Source organism: Ixodes scapularis, unplaced genomic scaffold (genome assembly GCF_016920785.2).
Source record: "Ixodes scapularis isolate PalLabHiFi unplaced genomic scaffold, ASM1692078v2 PGA_scaffold1__304_contigs__length_218370807, whole genome shotgun sequence".
Lineage (NCBI taxonomy): Eukaryota > Metazoa > Arthropoda > Arachnida > Ixodida > Ixodidae > Ixodes > Ixodes scapularis.
This window is the reverse complement of record NW_024609846.1, coordinates 54,420,737-54,437,196: the sequence shown is the minus strand read 5'-3', so window position 1 is coordinate 54,437,196 and position 16,460 is coordinate 54,420,737. Positions and strand designations below refer to the sequence as shown.

The 16,460-nt window shown below is 46.0% G+C and overlaps 1 protein-coding gene across 2 annotated transcripts in view; it reads left to right on the top strand.

The window, feature by feature from the left end:
* Positions 1-16,460, top strand: part of LOC8032616 — a 265,009-nt gene that overhangs the window by 198,986 nt on the left and 49,563 nt on the right. For both annotated transcript variants that reach the window (XM_029970300.4, XM_029970299.4), the window contains exon 4: positions 12,957-13,027. In XM_029970300.4, the coding sequence (XP_029826160.2) occupies positions 12,957-13,027 (71 nt within the window). The remainder of the gene's footprint in view (positions 1-12,956; positions 13,028-16,460) is intronic.

Below are 16,460 nucleotides of genomic sequence, written 5' to 3'. Positions count from 1 at the left end.
TTCTTATCGTTCACATGCCTATCTCTGTTAATATAAGGTTCTACAAACAAAATATCATGAATGTTCATAATTTAATTACATGTTCTTTTTTTAAAAATCTGAATTAAGACTGTTTTTTTCACAACCTTTAGAATTCATATGAAACATCAATAGGTGTGCTCAAGATTATTCTAACATTATTTTAGTGGAATGTACTATTTGGTTTACATTTCATTTTGTACCTAACATGACCATTCACAGCAGTCCATGCCTAATGCTTCTATGTGCAACTAAACAGCAAGTTTTGTGTATAAGGAAACCAAACCTGCCGTTGCATATAACTGTAAAAGCAAACCATGCACTTTTTTTTTTTAGTCGGATAGGCCAGCACACAGATCATTGGCAGTGGCACGAATAAAGATAAAGTATGTGCTTGTGGTCCAGACGTACTTTTTGCCGCTCCATAATGGACTTATTGCCGCTTCCAAAGGTGCTTCAGAACAACTTGGGTCAATATCGCCTGTCGGTGGCTACAAGTACAGACACGGAATTGCGTAAATGCACGCTCATCGCGACTCTGAATAGTTTGCGGATTAATGGCGTTTGTTTGAGAGGGCCTAATAACTTGCTGTTCTTTTAAATTTCGCTGTTGCTTTCTGCAAGCGAAACAACGAGCGGGACGTGAAGGAGTCGTTATTCGCTCGCTTCTATGCACGATTAGACTGCGACTTGTGTGCTCGGTCTCGCAAATAAATACCGGCGGCATATAGTGCTCACAAAGACACGGGTGCCAGTAGTGCGTGACCCTGTAAAGTGCGTCTTATGCCGAGTTCTCGTACAAACGAAGCATTTTTGCCGAGCTAGACTCACGCGCTCGTATTTTTTGTCCGCCGTTGCCTTTGTCTGCACTCTGAGCATCAATTTGCGAGTCTGTGGGACGTCGCTTTGACGTGGTGACTGCAGCCCGAGGTCATTGATCCCTGAGTCCCGCTAGAGCGACGAACAGAAACAACCGACACGGACAAGCCGCAAGCGCACGCAACATGCACCTTTGGTAAGCTTGTATGCAGTCCTTCGGGCAGGAAGCACGACTGATTGCGAGCCTGCCAAAGATACCTTCGCGTGCTTGCGGCTTGTCGGCGTTGGTTGTTTCTGTTTGTCGCTCTAGTGGGACTCGGCCGTAAGTTATTGCACGAGCGCAGACCGTGACGCAGCGCTCGTTTTTCCCCTCCGCAACCTGCAACATGTGAGTCAGTAGCGCGAGCTTTGTTTGGCTCCAGGTGCGAACCCCCGTCCTGCTTTGTCCTTCACGGCGTCTGAAGGAAGTTGACCTTCCTCTTCGGCAGTGTGCTCGTGATGTCGAAACAATGAAATGGACTGAGTGCTTTCCAACAACACGACGTCAACATTCGTATTGTCCTACCGTCGTCACGGCTCAGAACTCTGCCGCTTGTTCGTTTCTTCCATTTCTCTTCCTCTCTTGATGGATGCACTCGAGACTGGGACTTTTCGCATTCGACTTTGGCTACAATGTATGTCTTTGTTCACGGCTTGGTGCGTTATAGCTTTTTTGTTTCCTCCTGCGCCAAGCGTTGTACGAGAATTGGTTCCCCGTCAAAAACTTGATAATAAAATGAAAAACTTTTTTTTTTTTTTTTAAACAACGATTAAGGCATGCACAATGTTGACACCGAATTTAGAGTGTAGGGTTTGGAACCACAATTGAACAGAAGCAACAAGCCACACGCTATTCAATCGCACAGACTGTGATATTTTACGTGTATTATGGATCTGTAAAGAGGGTCGTGAAAACGTAGTTCCTGAACCGGTGTCTCTTTTTACTCTTGCTGCATAACAGGCGCACTTAAAGAATACACATCGACTGTTAGGACACGGGACTGTTGGCATGCCCTGGGATTTCATCACAATGACCAACTTCTTTATTTTTGCGTTTGTCAAAATTTCCGAACTGATCATGTTAGTTTCTGGAAGCCGGAACTTTTATTGAGAATCTGACGGAGGCTGTCGCAGTGTTAGTCCCCCGTTATTGTCGAACTAAAGGCTCGTTCAGGCACTTGCACTCAGAGTGATCGTCACGATTGTATTCGAACGAATGCCACAGGTTGGAACGACGAGTTGCCGTGGCAACGAAGCGCCAAACCGCCGTGTCGTTCGTCTTGGTTCGCAACGCAAGAAGTCGAGCTGTACTGAACGTTTTCGCTACGTTTGGGAGCGAACTGGGCAACCACACCAACAGACCAATCACAGGTCGAGGAGAGTTCGGCCGCGCGCTTTGCTTGCCGATCGTGGTTCCTGCCATCTGCTCAAAAACATGGCATCGGTGGTGATCGTCGACGTGGTCGGCGTGGTGGGAGCTCATCGTTCCGCGCAGAGCGCTATCCTTGACGGTGAATTCTCGTTGTGTGTCGCGATGATAACCCAGCACGTCCCAGAAAGGGGAGATCCATCGACTCGTGCGGCGATGTCGTGGCGGCAGCCTCAAGACAGCAGAAACGCTCGTGCCGTCGTGTTTCTTTGCTTCGACTACAGCGGCCCCTTTTTGGTCCTTCTGTGCTCAAACATCCCCAAAATGTTTTTTTTTTCTTTTTTTGCGTATTTTATCTGTATGCTTAAGTTCGAGGTTCTGCTGGTGCGTACTGTTCCTGAAGATGTGTCTGAAGGACGCGAATTTTCGCACTTTTCCATCGTCAGAGAAAAGTGATTAGTGGTAGCATTTCTGAACGCTGGCAACGTCTATGTGATCACGAAATCATCTCTACGTTACTCTATCGCTGCTAGAATTACATCGTCTTCTCTAATCGTAGATAAAGCGTGTGGCAAGATTTGACCTATTGGCAAATCCGTTCGTTGAAGTCGTGATCGTCCAAGGACTGCCTTGTTTTCTTTTTTCTTATTTTTCATCCGCTGAGCCGTGCAAGCCGTATCCTTGAAAAAAAAAAAAAAAAACACGAATAAAGTTTGGGGCTATGGAAAGCTTTCTGTTCATTTTCTGTAACGCCAGTGAGTGGCAGCTAGCCTTCTTTTTAGAGACACCGCGAGAACAGCTGACGGCGCTGGAGAAGCGGCAGCCGTGCGGGCGACCGCCATGTTTTCCAAAGTTACTGCGTTTGCTGCAGTGGTCGAAGGAGTGCGCACGCGCGGCGCGGAGCGGTCGTTCCAGTCGCTCCGGTCACAACAGACGCGGTCGTAGCTAACGCGCTCGTCGCAGATGTCTGAACCAGTCTTCACGATCGCGTGTCTACGGCGGAGACACACACGTACGTGTCTCGTTCGCCTTTTCCTTTCTCTCTTGCTAGTGACAGCGCCATTTAAAACTTATTTGTCGGAATTTTATCTTCATTAGTACGCATGGTGATTATAAAGCCTCCCGAGCCATATTTATTTTCTTGTCAAAGTAAAAAGAAAAAAAAAAGGCCTTTTTTAACATCGCAGTTTGTCATGTGTGTCTCCGCCAGTTTTGCTTCAGTTTCAGGTCGAATTTCGTCGCATCTTGAACAAAGTGAAATTCTAGCGTGACTATTCATCGACACATTGTTTTACAAACAAGCCCGCGTTTGCCCGCACGCGTAAACAAAATTTGGCGTGAGATGAAGCGTCTGCGCAGTGGCGACAGCAGCGCCGCCGCAACGTCGTGACGCCAGAGCCCGTAGCGAAAAGTCGTTCAAAATCAGTATACTGAAAGTATACTAATAGTGAACTTAGGGTATGTACTGAAATCGTACTAGTTTCACACTTTTATGAAACAAAATAGTATGCCTTTAGTACACCCCAAGTACATATGTAGTATACCATAAGTGCACCTCGAGAGTACTTTTAGCATACTATAAGTGCACGTTTAGTACACTTCATGTATACTTTTAGTGTACTAAATGTACACTACCAGTACATATATGCGGAGTGTCCCAGATAACTTGCACCAAACTTAAAAAAAAAAAAAAAAAAATTGAGCGTTCTGCGGGAGTAAAACCAACTGTACACTGTTAGAAAGTCTCTTGCAAAAGTGCACGAAATTGTTTTAGTGCGCCTAGTTATTTAATTAAGAGTAACAAGCTAACTTTTGAAATCTTCGTTTAAAAGCCGAGGTGTGAAATGGAAAGTTGTAGAGCGCATTAAGAAACACACAATTAAACCATTTTCAACAAGGTGCACTTTGCATGCTCCTTTTCCCTAGCCTTCAAAAAAACGCCCGCGAAATGCAAAAAAAAAAAAAAAAAAAATACCCCGTGACAACTCGCTTCACCAATCACGGCGTGCGAGCGCGCCGCGAATGTGCGTTCTTTGAAGGCCGGAAAAAAGCACGAAAACGTATTATGTTTCAAACACTTTAATTGGGTGTTTCTCAATCCGCCCTGCAACTTTACAATTGATATCTTGGCCCTTAAAAGAATATTTGAAAGGTTAGCTCAATAATCTTAGTTATTTACATAACCAGGCGCATTAAAAAATCTGTGCACTTTCTCAAGACACTTGCTAACGACAGCTGATTTCACTCCTGCAGAGCCCTCCGGTGTTTTTTTAAGTACGGTGCAAGTTATCTGGGACGCCGTGTATGTCGGGCGTTCTGAATGGAAAGAACGGTCTCAAATTTAACAGAAAAATTCGCGCCTGCATTTAAAAAGCTGACTTTTCAAAGGTGTTTCTTTGAACGGCTGTATTCCAACCTGTGAAATTTCATGTCATATGGCTCCATTCTCGTGAAATGTTAAGAAACGCCGTTGACAACTCAATTGATGATGATAATGCAGAGGCGCCACCATCGGGAGATGCACTCTTAAAAATGAGTCAGGAAATTAACGAGGAAATCTTTGGCAGCTCTATTCCTCGTGAGAATGACGTACCGGCGTCTTCTGAAACTGTGTGAGAAAAGCCATAAAGAAGAGGTGCACTGCATTTTTCAACTGAAAGTATGTATGTGTAGCATACAAACATAATGATCAGTGTTCTTCGCGTAATTGATAAGACAGAAATTGAAATCCTACTTATCACTTTATTCAAGTTTCCGAGCCTGCCTCACTGTACACTCTCGTTTTTGATGATGGTATGCCATTACATCCTGCGTAAAAAGAGAAGAGAAAATTACCCTATGCCTATATAACGTCACATAATTCGCTCAAAGGACCACTATGTGAGGAAGGCAAGATAGTAACAACTTCATCCTGACAAAAGGGCGAGGAAAATCGGACAATATCGTTTCTGAAAACCTGATACCTGAAAGAAGCTCTAACACAGAGCAAACAAAATGAGTGGCATTTTCTTAATGCCTCCTTTTCTTTTGCTGTGAACACACATACAAGTCATACGCTATTACACATTCAGTGATGCAGCTTAATTTATGATAAGCACTTTTTTTATATAACTTCGAGCTTTCAGAGAAAAGATTCAATATAATGGGTCGGACATAAATGGTTGCTATGAACTATCCTATATATTTACACATTATCTGATATCATAAAAGCACTAGAGCAGGGTAGGGCTGTACTGCATCAATTATAAATTTCTAACCAATTAAGAGTTGGCATTTATTTAATTTATTAGCATTGGCTATTATTCTTTGACAAAGAATAACTGGGCAAGTTGGTACGTTGGTAGTCTTTCAACTCCATCGAATATTCAGGTCCTTTTAACATTTTCTCATGCTTTTCCTTTTTTTTAACTGCTCTGCCTTTTGTAGCGGCTTCTGCCGCCACTAAAAAACGTGACATCCATACTCACTTTATTCACAACACACAATCGCAAACTTGGAAAGCGTGCCGCTTCGGCATACGCAAAGAGATCGTCCGTCTCTACGGCACAGGCATCAGCACGGGCAAGAAATCATGCTGCTCGCTCTTGTAACGTTTTTCTCACTCCCGCTTTATCAAACAAGTAGTTGGCGAGAGACTGTTGGGACCACACGTACAGAACGAGCGTGACCTGTGATTGCTTGAACTGCCGTTAGACTGTACTTGAACGCTCCGCAAAAGCGTCGTCGGGCGACCGTCGTAGGGACGGCGCCCAGGACAGGCCCTCGGCTGGCCCTCGGTTCCGCCGCACGCGAATCTTTCTCACTCTGCGGAGAGAGCCATAAATTCTGAAGATACGCTCTTTTCAAATAACGAAATAAAACCGGGTAGAGCATAGTGAGAGTCAAGCATAGCCTAGCAAGCACACGGTACACGACAAAGTTTGAAACAGCGGCGCACTTCGCAGAAACAAAAGGAACTTCCTCACCTTCGCTTGCATCAGTCGGCCATGACTGTCCACCACTTGCGACGCTGCGTCTCACAGCTCTCAGTAATCCCTTGCTATTATTGAACACGGTATTCGTAAGTAAGCTATCTAAAATATTCGCTAAAACGGCTAAAACGTAAAAAGGAAGCGATGCCCGAAACCTCCAGAACTCCAACGGCGGCCAGACGGAAGCTGATTGCAATAGCGATGGTCTTGCCAGTCTTGCGCAGTTTTCAAAAGTCTCTTCTTTTTGTTCTTTTTTTTTTAAAGATAAAACTAAGCAAATTAATATATTAATAATAATAATGTCACTTTATTATATTCGTAAAAAATTAACAAAACGTTTAGTCTATCTTAGGTTTTATCTAAACTTTCGGTTTTTTTTTTTTCAGTGTAAAACCGAAACTATCTCAAGCAATTTCTCCCTTGTCGCCAAGGCTATTTTGATTCATCAGCGCATGCTTGCACCTCTGGTATTTCGGCTTTTCTGGAAGGATCGGCTCTCGCGGCACATAAATAATGAGGGCAACTTTGTGTTTTGAAACAATGAGCGTGCCCGTCTTTTTTGACGAGGGAAAGACACGTTAAATTTACGTCGATTTTTTACAGTCTGGAAATCTCGATCGACGGTGTTGTTCGTTGTTGCAATTGTATATCTCTTTTCACGTGAACTGAGATGTCTTAGAGTTTTGCAAGATAAATCTACACCATGAAACACTTTCGGTGAAAGCTTGAGGTTGTTACATAAAGGCGCCGATTTCTCCAGCCAATTTCAGAGCGAGCTTTCATTCATAACATCGCTTCGCTTACGCGGTTTAGAAGTTGATTTGCGCTGCATGCGACCATGCAAGGTGGAGGATCTTATGTCCCCATTATTAGCCGTGGTTTCTTTTGCCTCCTGTCCTTTTGATTGATGTGGATGCAGATATCTGAAACAGCGTATAGTTACGCTGGGACCTGCATTACAAAAACACCGGATTATCCTGCAAACGTAATTTGTCTACTAGCCTATGAGGCAGCACGCAATTGGCGGTGCACTTTGAAAACAAAGTCATGTGCATGCTTTTTCATCAGCAGCATTAAACACTTGGTGCGATTGCCCTCGATCGCCCAGCTTCCGAATAGTGCTAACAGTTTTTTTACAGTACACTTTTATTCTTCAATAAAGGTAACAAATACAGCTCAGGGAAAATAAAAGCTATCTTTGCAATAAAAGTAGACTGTTCAATTGATAAATATAGTAGAAATGACTAGCTAAAATAATTATTGACAAGTTAGATAACGCTACTTTCCGTGGCGTACAATGTAGCTAATTTTTCTATTTGCGCTTTTTTTAGGCGTAAGTCCATGTTGCATCTGCGACGTAAGTATGCTATGAAAGTGCCGGTCGTTTCCCTGGGGAACTTTTGGACCACGTGGTATGCAGTGAAATGAGAAATGAAGCATCCCTTTGTCACATTATGTCAGCTATACCCGGTGATATTTTTTAATCAACTGGTTTCAGGAAAACTGGGGGCTCATGTCATGTTGATGCACTCTTCATGTGTGTCGTGCGACTCGGCGGACATTACATGGGTCAATAACCGTGGCAACATCTTTTTAAGTAATTAAAATCCGTAAATTTACTTTTTTTTATTATTGCTGTTTTAGAGGCAGTCGTTATTGTAGCCTAACACAATCAAAACTATTCACGAAACAGCAAGGGGCTTTAAGATATTTATTTATCAAATTTCGCACTTTTTCCCTCGATTCAAGAACCACGCGCGGCAGGGACGGGCAAAGTGGAGAGTGAAATTAGCAGTTTTGACATGGCATATCGGTGATGGCATGTTTGTTTGTGTTAGCGAGAACTTCTCATACTGGAGTTCTATGCATTATTTTATTTTCTAGTGAAGTTACAACCCTCATAAAGTGCTGTCGCATTCAGCATGAACGAAGTTGCACTCTTTTGAAAGCGTGCCTTTGGTGGATGCTCCAGCATCATACTTCCAACAGTTCGACTGAAGGGAATACGTAAGAATAGCATCCTGCGCTCTGTCCAGTGCGCTGTTTTTAATCAGGCGACGAAAGGCAGAGTTTTAGCTATGAATAACCCAAAACTCGTCACCTTTTCGCAAATTGTTTCAGTTGGGCTAGAGTTTATTCATAGCCCCTTTAAAATTGAAAATTCAACATGGTCAGTTACACTGCCAATTAAAGAAGCTAATTAGACAAAAGTACTGTGACGTTTATTTACTCATCTAATGTCCACCGAGCCCCACAAATATTTTGTGAAAACGGCATCGGCCTATCTATCGCGTTTTTAGTGTGTTGATGTTAAAAATCGCACTATATATCTATATATATACCCGTTATTATAATTTGAGTACACCGACTGCAAGCACTGAAAGTAGACCTTTAGTATACTTCAGTGCACTTTCGGTATACTGATTTTGAACTACTTTTTACCGTGGGCACTACGATTCTACTACATGTACTAGTTTTGTACGGACGAGTATACTTTCAGTCCACCGCCATTTTTACTGGAAGTATACTTTAAGTACACTTAAAGTATACAATCAGTACAACGACCGCACTGAAAGTATACTTTTAGTATACTTCAGTACACTTCAAGTGTACTGATTTTGAACGACTTTTCGCTAAGGGAGGCTCCAGTTGGTGCGTAGGACAGACACGGATCGTACACCTGGTGGATTGCGAAAGACCGCATGAGACAATAGTCGGGTCAGTGTTGCTGTTCGTGTCGGATATGCGGTGGCGGCGACTAAGTTATTGTTATACAACAACCGACAGGATTCCTCTTCAAGATGCAGCTAATATGAATGCGAAAAAAAGAAATGGTTGGATTTGATTAGAATGCAATTAAATGCAAAGGTGCAAGCGAGCTGGACAACGATGACGAAAATGGTTGGCTTTTGTCTGCGTTTATGAAACGCTTGGCTTGAGCATTTTGAATTTCTTGGCATTCGCGGAAGTAGGTTTGAAAGGCGACCCAGATTTGGTACGGCAGCGGTCGAAGCTGCTCTGGCGAAGCCACAGTCAGAAGGGGAAATTTAGGCAATTTATAAGTTTCTTTGCATTCGCGGAAGTAAAATTGAACAGGCGACCCAGCTTCCGTGCGACAGCGGCCAAAGCTGGTCTGGCGAAGCCGCGGTTAGACGGGGAAATTTAGGCAATTCATCTCTTTGACAAATCGTGGCTCGACCTGTTGTGAGTCTCGGTGGCCCCCCCAGGCGTGGCTCGAAGCCCACATCTCTCGTTTCTTGCTTCTCGGAGGAAACGGTGGGAGAAGGAAACGAAAAGGACCGCTTTGTTTCCGCTTCCACAAATCTGCGCAACGCACTACTGCAGTTAGAATGAAACCACTCCCTTAAACAAAAACACATATCAAAAAAGTATACCCTTTAGTCGGCATAAGTATAGTCCCTCTATAAAACCTATCAGCTTCCTTAACTGTAAGTCACCAATAACCAAGTGCCTCACAGGCCACACGCAATAACCACTTAGCTGCACTTACCTGGTTGTCAGTGTAATTTGTTTTGCAATGTCTTAACGTATATACTACGTCTTGCAATTCCATCGAATATACATGCAACTATTTTCCTTGAGCATGGATCTCTCTGCCTCACTCTCACCACCGGATGATGATTGCAGCCATAGTTCGTTGCTTTGAGCGGCTAAACCTATTGTTCTCAAGTTGCCAGTTCAGGCACAACCTTTCACTCCCACTAAACAGTCCGGGTGGGCTGTTTTCTTAATAGTGATGTTAGAGAAAAACACCCTATCGATTGCACCTTTTAATTCGGGCGAACTCGGTAATCTCTGGAACACCGATAAAGTTACGATGAAAAGTATATATTTTTTTGAGCTGTAGCCCGCGGACTATACATGTTTGAAAAATCATGAAATTTTACGCGGTGCGGACTATCGTTCACACGAGACCACGCAAGTCTCTCTTTTTTTAAAAAATTTGTTTATTGATGCGAGACGTGACGGGCTTCGAAAATGACACAAGTATGTTAATTTTTTTTTTTTTTTTTCTTTGGCATATTGGCGGCGTGAGGTGCGAGATACTCGGTAGTCACCTCCGTTCTGTTTCTTTTCTCTCGGCCTTTCGGGCGCGTGGAGGAGAGGTGGATCGGCTTCGCCTTGACGTTGAGGTGGAAAGAGCGAGTGCCCGAGATGGTCATTCCGGAAGGACCCGTGACGTCGTGGACTTTGCGCGCAGAATTTTGGATAAACCTCTCGCCGTCAATATTGCTCCAATTTTTTTTTTCGCATAGAATTAATTTTGTGAGATGCGTGTTTTAATCGAACTGTTAAAAAAAAAAAAAAAAAGACATTTTTTTAGGGCTTTTTAAAGAAACACTTTGGCGACTTTTTTTTTTTTACCTACCTTAGGAAACTGTATTTTCAGAATCAGCGGCCTTTACCCTTTTCGGTACGCTATTTAGTATTGCGAAATTGATAATAGTTGTTGAGAGATTGGCAATTGAAAATGATGCCGAAATCAAGCATTTCAATACCCGCGCTTTTCGGTGCCGTGACGTCAGGGAAGGCAGGCTTGCAGGGCGATCGGGCAGTCCGAAACTTGACTATGCCGAGCATTTGTTCCGTGCTGCTGCGCGAGCGCTGCAGCGAACTTCTAAAGCTAGAACTCTTAATCTAGAACTAATTTGGACACCTTAAAGGTTAACTGCAAATAAAAAAAGTGTATTTTTTAACAGCCTATTTGGGACAAACATGTCACAAAACACTTTTTTCGCCAAAACCAAAAGTTTTTACAGCAATGTTTATTGCGCCAGACTGATTTTAGTTTGCGGCTATTTCGTCCGTTTTAAATCGCGCGCCACAAAGCTGGTATTATACGTCACGGAGTGGCTGCTGTACGTCACGGAGTGACGTATAACAGCCACTCCGCGCGCGTCGAAAGAGCGGGAGTTTCAAATGTAGAGAAGTTGTGACCCCGACTAAATTACGTCCTGTGGCGTAAATATTGCTACAAAATATTTGTTTTTTTGGCGGAAGATTTGTTTTATGACATGCTTGTCCAAATTAGGCTGTTTAAAAAAGTACTTTTTTTTTCTTTGCAGTTACCCTTTAAAACTGCTTGTAATCAGTTGGAAACACCCTACAGTCCAAAGAGTAAAGCCCTGCCTTCTTCTGACGTCACTCTTTCATTGTTGCCAGTAGGGTCATCCCATGTCAAACAACCCAAGTGTTGCGCTCAACCATTTCTGATTTAAAAACAACACCAACAACAACATGGTTTCTTACTTTCGGGTCGTTAACCTTTTCCTGAAATACTTTCCCCGAAACACACACACACACACACACACACACACACACACACACACACACACACACACACACACACACACACACACACACACACACACACACACACACACACACACACACACACACACACACACACACACACACACACACACACACACACACACACACACACACGCACGCACGCACGCACGCACGCACGCACGCACGCACGCACGCACGCACGCTTTTTCTGCGTGAGCGTGGTTTGATTTTTGAAATGGGCATTAAACTAGGCATCATTCAATAACTTAGTAAAAATCAAATTTTCTTCGAAACGCTTCACAATTTATTTCATGTAATTCGAACGGCATTGAGCTTGCTACATTTTGATCATTATACAATTTTCATTGTTAAATAAAAAATACAACAAAATGCACCAAAATTGCCACTTTTCTCAAATTTTTGTTTTATTTTCGCTTTGCGCCTGAAAATTAACACTTGTTCTATTGGATCCCCTGTAGATAAAACACAAACTAAACAAAAAAATGTTTGAAGCCGTTCAACAAAACAAATTTTAAAAGTTGTGAAATCCGTATTGCTGCCTAAACAACCGTTTATTCTACCGTAAGGTACTCCAAATAAAAATTTAAAAAAGCTAATTTTGAAGAAGAGTGTATTACCTTTCATTTCGTAAAGTTTAATATTTTTTTTTTTCTAACGCGAGAAAATAAATATGGAGGTTGGGCTCCCGTGTCGCAACCCGGCATTGTTTCTCAGCACCTGTTCACCGCACAACACGCCACCTTTGACACGAGAGATGAGTATATCTTTGCGCGCACGCAAGGCGATCGCTGGTCCGTTTTCGCAGTGGGTTCTACGCATGCGCATGTTTGACTTGCGACTGCCTCGCGTGGCGCAGTCACTGTTTACAGCTAAAGGCGCAGCGCGGTTTGCTGCGTCCGCTTCCACCCGTCTTTCTTGTCGGCTGTAACGCAAACAGCAATGAAGTTTTCGTAGACCTTTTCTGCCGTCCCGCAACGCGCTCCGTCAGTCAGGCTAGAGGCTGTTCCATCGGTTTGAATTTTGAGGAAAGACGGGTCAAATAACTGGAAAGGAACATTCTCTTCCTCTTTTTCTTTCCTTTTCTTTTTCCCTCTTCTCTCTTTCCTCAGTATTAAATGTTTTCACCAGATGGAACAGCCTTCGAAGAAGGTGCTTACTTATATGAAAAGGACCTGTACTAAAGCAAAAGCTGTTAGTCAGCTGTTTTGTCCTATTCCGTCCTTCCTTTGCCCGTTTCTGTAAGTTGAAGCTGACCCTTCACCGAATGTTGCCCTCGCGGGCAATACACAGGGTGCGCACTATATGCAGTCTGGAAACTACGGTACTGCATGCTTTCTCTGCAGCAGCCCGCGCGGCGTTGGCTGCGCTTCTAACCTTGTCGCCGTTGTCTCCTCGTTGCGCAGTGGCTGGGGACATCCGGGCGCACCTGCAGTCCATGCTGTACATGCTCCGGCGGGAGGACACGCTCAAGATGGTGAGTGACGCTCGTTCCTTCCGGCTGCTCCCAAACCTCCCCCGCCGGCGTCACTCGATACCGCTGGGAACCGGATGGCGCTTCCTTCCGCTGCGCTCGGCTACGGGGTCCTCCGGGGGGGCGCCACGGTCTGACGCGCCGAGGAGCGCGCACGTGGTTCCTCTCCGTGGCCCATCGCCGCCCTGACGGTTGTTTGCGGTAACTGCCCTCTGCTGTGTCACCCGAGGTTAACGCACCAATTTAACCCTCTGCCATCACGACATAGTGTTGGATGCTGCCGTCGGCACTGCGCACGGGCATGATCACGCGCGAATTTAGAAATATCTGCGCACATGCAGTGCTCGCACCTGGTGCGAGCAAACGCGAGCTTGTTTGTAAGCGACGTGTCGGTGTATTAGCAAGTTTTCCTATACCGTTTTCTCTCTGCGCTACGCTACGCGCAGTTAAGACGCCTAACTGCGCTTTTGTGGTGCGTGTTCTCTGTCATAGACTAAACCAAACACGCCCGGTATAAATGCTCCATGATCCTGCGCTTGTATCCTGCGCGTGATTGGTTTAGCTCAGCGTGTTCAACGGGTCCTCACCGTGTTTTTCAAAGGGAAAGTCTCTACTGGCAACTATGAAAAAGTGACGTCAGGGGTTCAGTTTTTTGGACTGTCGATTTTCTTCGCAACTGATTGCAAGTAATTTTATGGTGTCAAACAGACAAATAAATGTATGCTTTGGAAGCTCGCTCCAGGCACCCGCGAAGCAGCACGAAAAACAGATGCTTGACATAGTCTGTACTGGTTGCTCGACTGGCAAGCCTGCCTTCCACAAACGTGCACGGCACTGAAATGCGCGGGTATATTCGAATGTTGGTTGGGGCATCATTTTCGCTTGCCGATTTCGCAATAACTATTTTGAATTTCGCGATACTACAATGGCCGGAAAGGGTAAAGGCTGCTGATTGCGAAAATAGGGTTAGTTGGAGGTAGCTCAAAAAATCGCCAGGTACCCCTTTAAAACCGGAGTAGGCGCAGTTAGGTCAGCTTTCACGTAACTTTGTCACGCCCTTTCTTTATCTTACCGGACGGATGCCGTGCAGTCGGCTCTAACAGGTTTCCGGGAACGCTAGACTAAATAGAGGAACGGGAGGAGCAGAGAAAACGGACAGCGACCGAACTAATTTGGGAGGAGAGAGCGGTCCCCGTACCTGAGCCGGCGGTATTCTTTTCTTTTTGTTCGAGCCCACGTCAAAAGGGTTTTAGTCTTGGCACGGTGACACCGGATCCGGGGTTGAGGTCCGTGGCTCCAACTGCAGTAGCGAGGGCTGGGCGATCTAGGGTTCCGCGCGTATACCGATGCCGTTCATTGACTGGAGGGTAGCTCTGTCGACGCTTCGTGCGCGGAACCGCCCATCTTGGCTCGCGCCTCTGGCAGTTAGCTCGGAGACAATATATCAGCGTGCTGCGTCGCACGTTTCATCGCCGGTGCTGACTGATCCAAGTGTGCGTGGTGACAACCGAATATTGTCACTCGTAGAGGTCGGTAGAATTTCCGTCCGGTATTTTCTCGGAGCATTGGTATAGCAGCAGGAGCCAAAACAACCGCCGGAGACGGTTTTTACGCTACTTGTGCCTTGCCTTTCCTTAGCGAGATTCCCCTCTGCGCTTCGCGTTTCCTCTGTTTTCTAGGACGTCGGTGCAGGCCATCTGTGTGTGTGTTTAGGTGGTTAAAAAAAGAAAAAAAAAATCCGAATCGGCGTGTCTAGATTTGTGACATGTAGATGCGGTGCGAGCCTTCTAGGCCAGAAAGCGTATCCGCTTGTAAAACGGGCACAATTTTCGAAGGAGGTCGTGCCGCACAGTAGCCGAGCCGGCGCACTTGCGTAAAAAAATGCATCTGTACCAACGTTCGCTTTGAACGCTTTCAAAAGACCGCTCATCAGCGCGAGCAGCGGGAAAAGTGACTTGTCTGTCAAGAACAGCAATTTTTACGGTGCGAAATGTATCGGGTGAAGTCTCGCTCTAAGCTCGCGTTCAACAGCAACGCATAGAACCGTGGCGACCGTCGAATGCGTAGAGCATTTTGCGCGCATTCCGCGTTTTCTTCGTCATCCGAAATGCCGCTGGCCCCGAATGCTTGGAAAACGTCGCGTCCACTCCCACCGTGTTCGGATGACCGTTGGCCCGATCATACGACGATTGTATATCCGTCAAGGCGGTGACCGTCTGCCTACTCGCACTCTTTCCCACAGCGCGCGGAAGTCCCGCGCGGAAGGACAACTTTCTTTTCCTTCGAGTTCCCTGACCCTTCCACTATTTTGTCCCCGCGTTTTCTTTCTTCTCCGTCGCTCCCGTCGCGGAAAGCGGCGGTCCGGGAAGACAACTCCTCGAGTCGTATCCTTCCTCCCGCCGTCCGAGATTGCGCCGTGCCCCGTTCAGCCCAAAAGCTGACAGTGCGGTGAAAGCTACGTGCCCGTTGGACCGATCATACGTCCATCCCTGGCTGTGTGAACACGGTCCCTCCCACTAGCAGAGAGCGGAGTCACGTGACTGAAGGGAGGCCGTTGATTGGTGCGGGAAACTCCCACCGCACTGTCGGCGCGGACCCGTAGGACCGCGGCACCCCGCTGGGACCCGGCAACGAATGCAACGGGCCGACGCTGTTCGGCGCGTCAACCTGAGCATCCGTTTTATCACCTTACGATGGACCGCAGCGGACGCTACGAGCCCTACGAAGCCGTGTCACGCGCCCTTCCGATTAGGCCGGGCGATGCGGGAAGCGCGGAGTCAGGTGACGCGCTCCAAACTACAGGATTGGATAGCTCGTAGCATCCGTCGCGGTCCATCGTAAGGTGAAAGGGAGTGCAGTGACAGAGCGGGTAGCAAGGCGGCGGGGCGCACACCAACCACACGCTGCGTCACTTTTCGAAGGGGGCGTCCGATCTTCCGAGACTCCGAGGTCTGCCCGGTGACATTTGGGGCTCCCGTCCCGTTAGCGGAGCTGTCGCGGTTCTGCGCACATCGTTGTCGCTTCGTTCGGGGCCTGTGCACCGCCCGATTATGTTGAGCCGGACGTGAGGGTTCGCGACCTGCCGTTGCTCTTGCTTTTAGGCTGCCGTTCCCCTGCTACTGACTGTACGTCGCAGAAATGATCCCGGTATGAGCGTACTGACTGATGCACGGGGTATAACTTTCCTGCGCCGGTTCTCTCTCGTTGTGCCAGCTACGTGATGTGGTTCGTCTGTGAAAAAACGCTTCGATAATTCGGGATCCCGTGCTGTCCGAATGTGCCACACTCTTTCCATTTTCGGTTTCTCCGTCTTAATTTTGCCGTTACTCGCATTCTGTAAAACTCGCCATATTCGTTTTTCTGGCACTTATTGGGGGGGCCACCTATTTTCAGTTGAACACTCGCCTTGGTGTCATGTAACTTATTTTCCTATAGA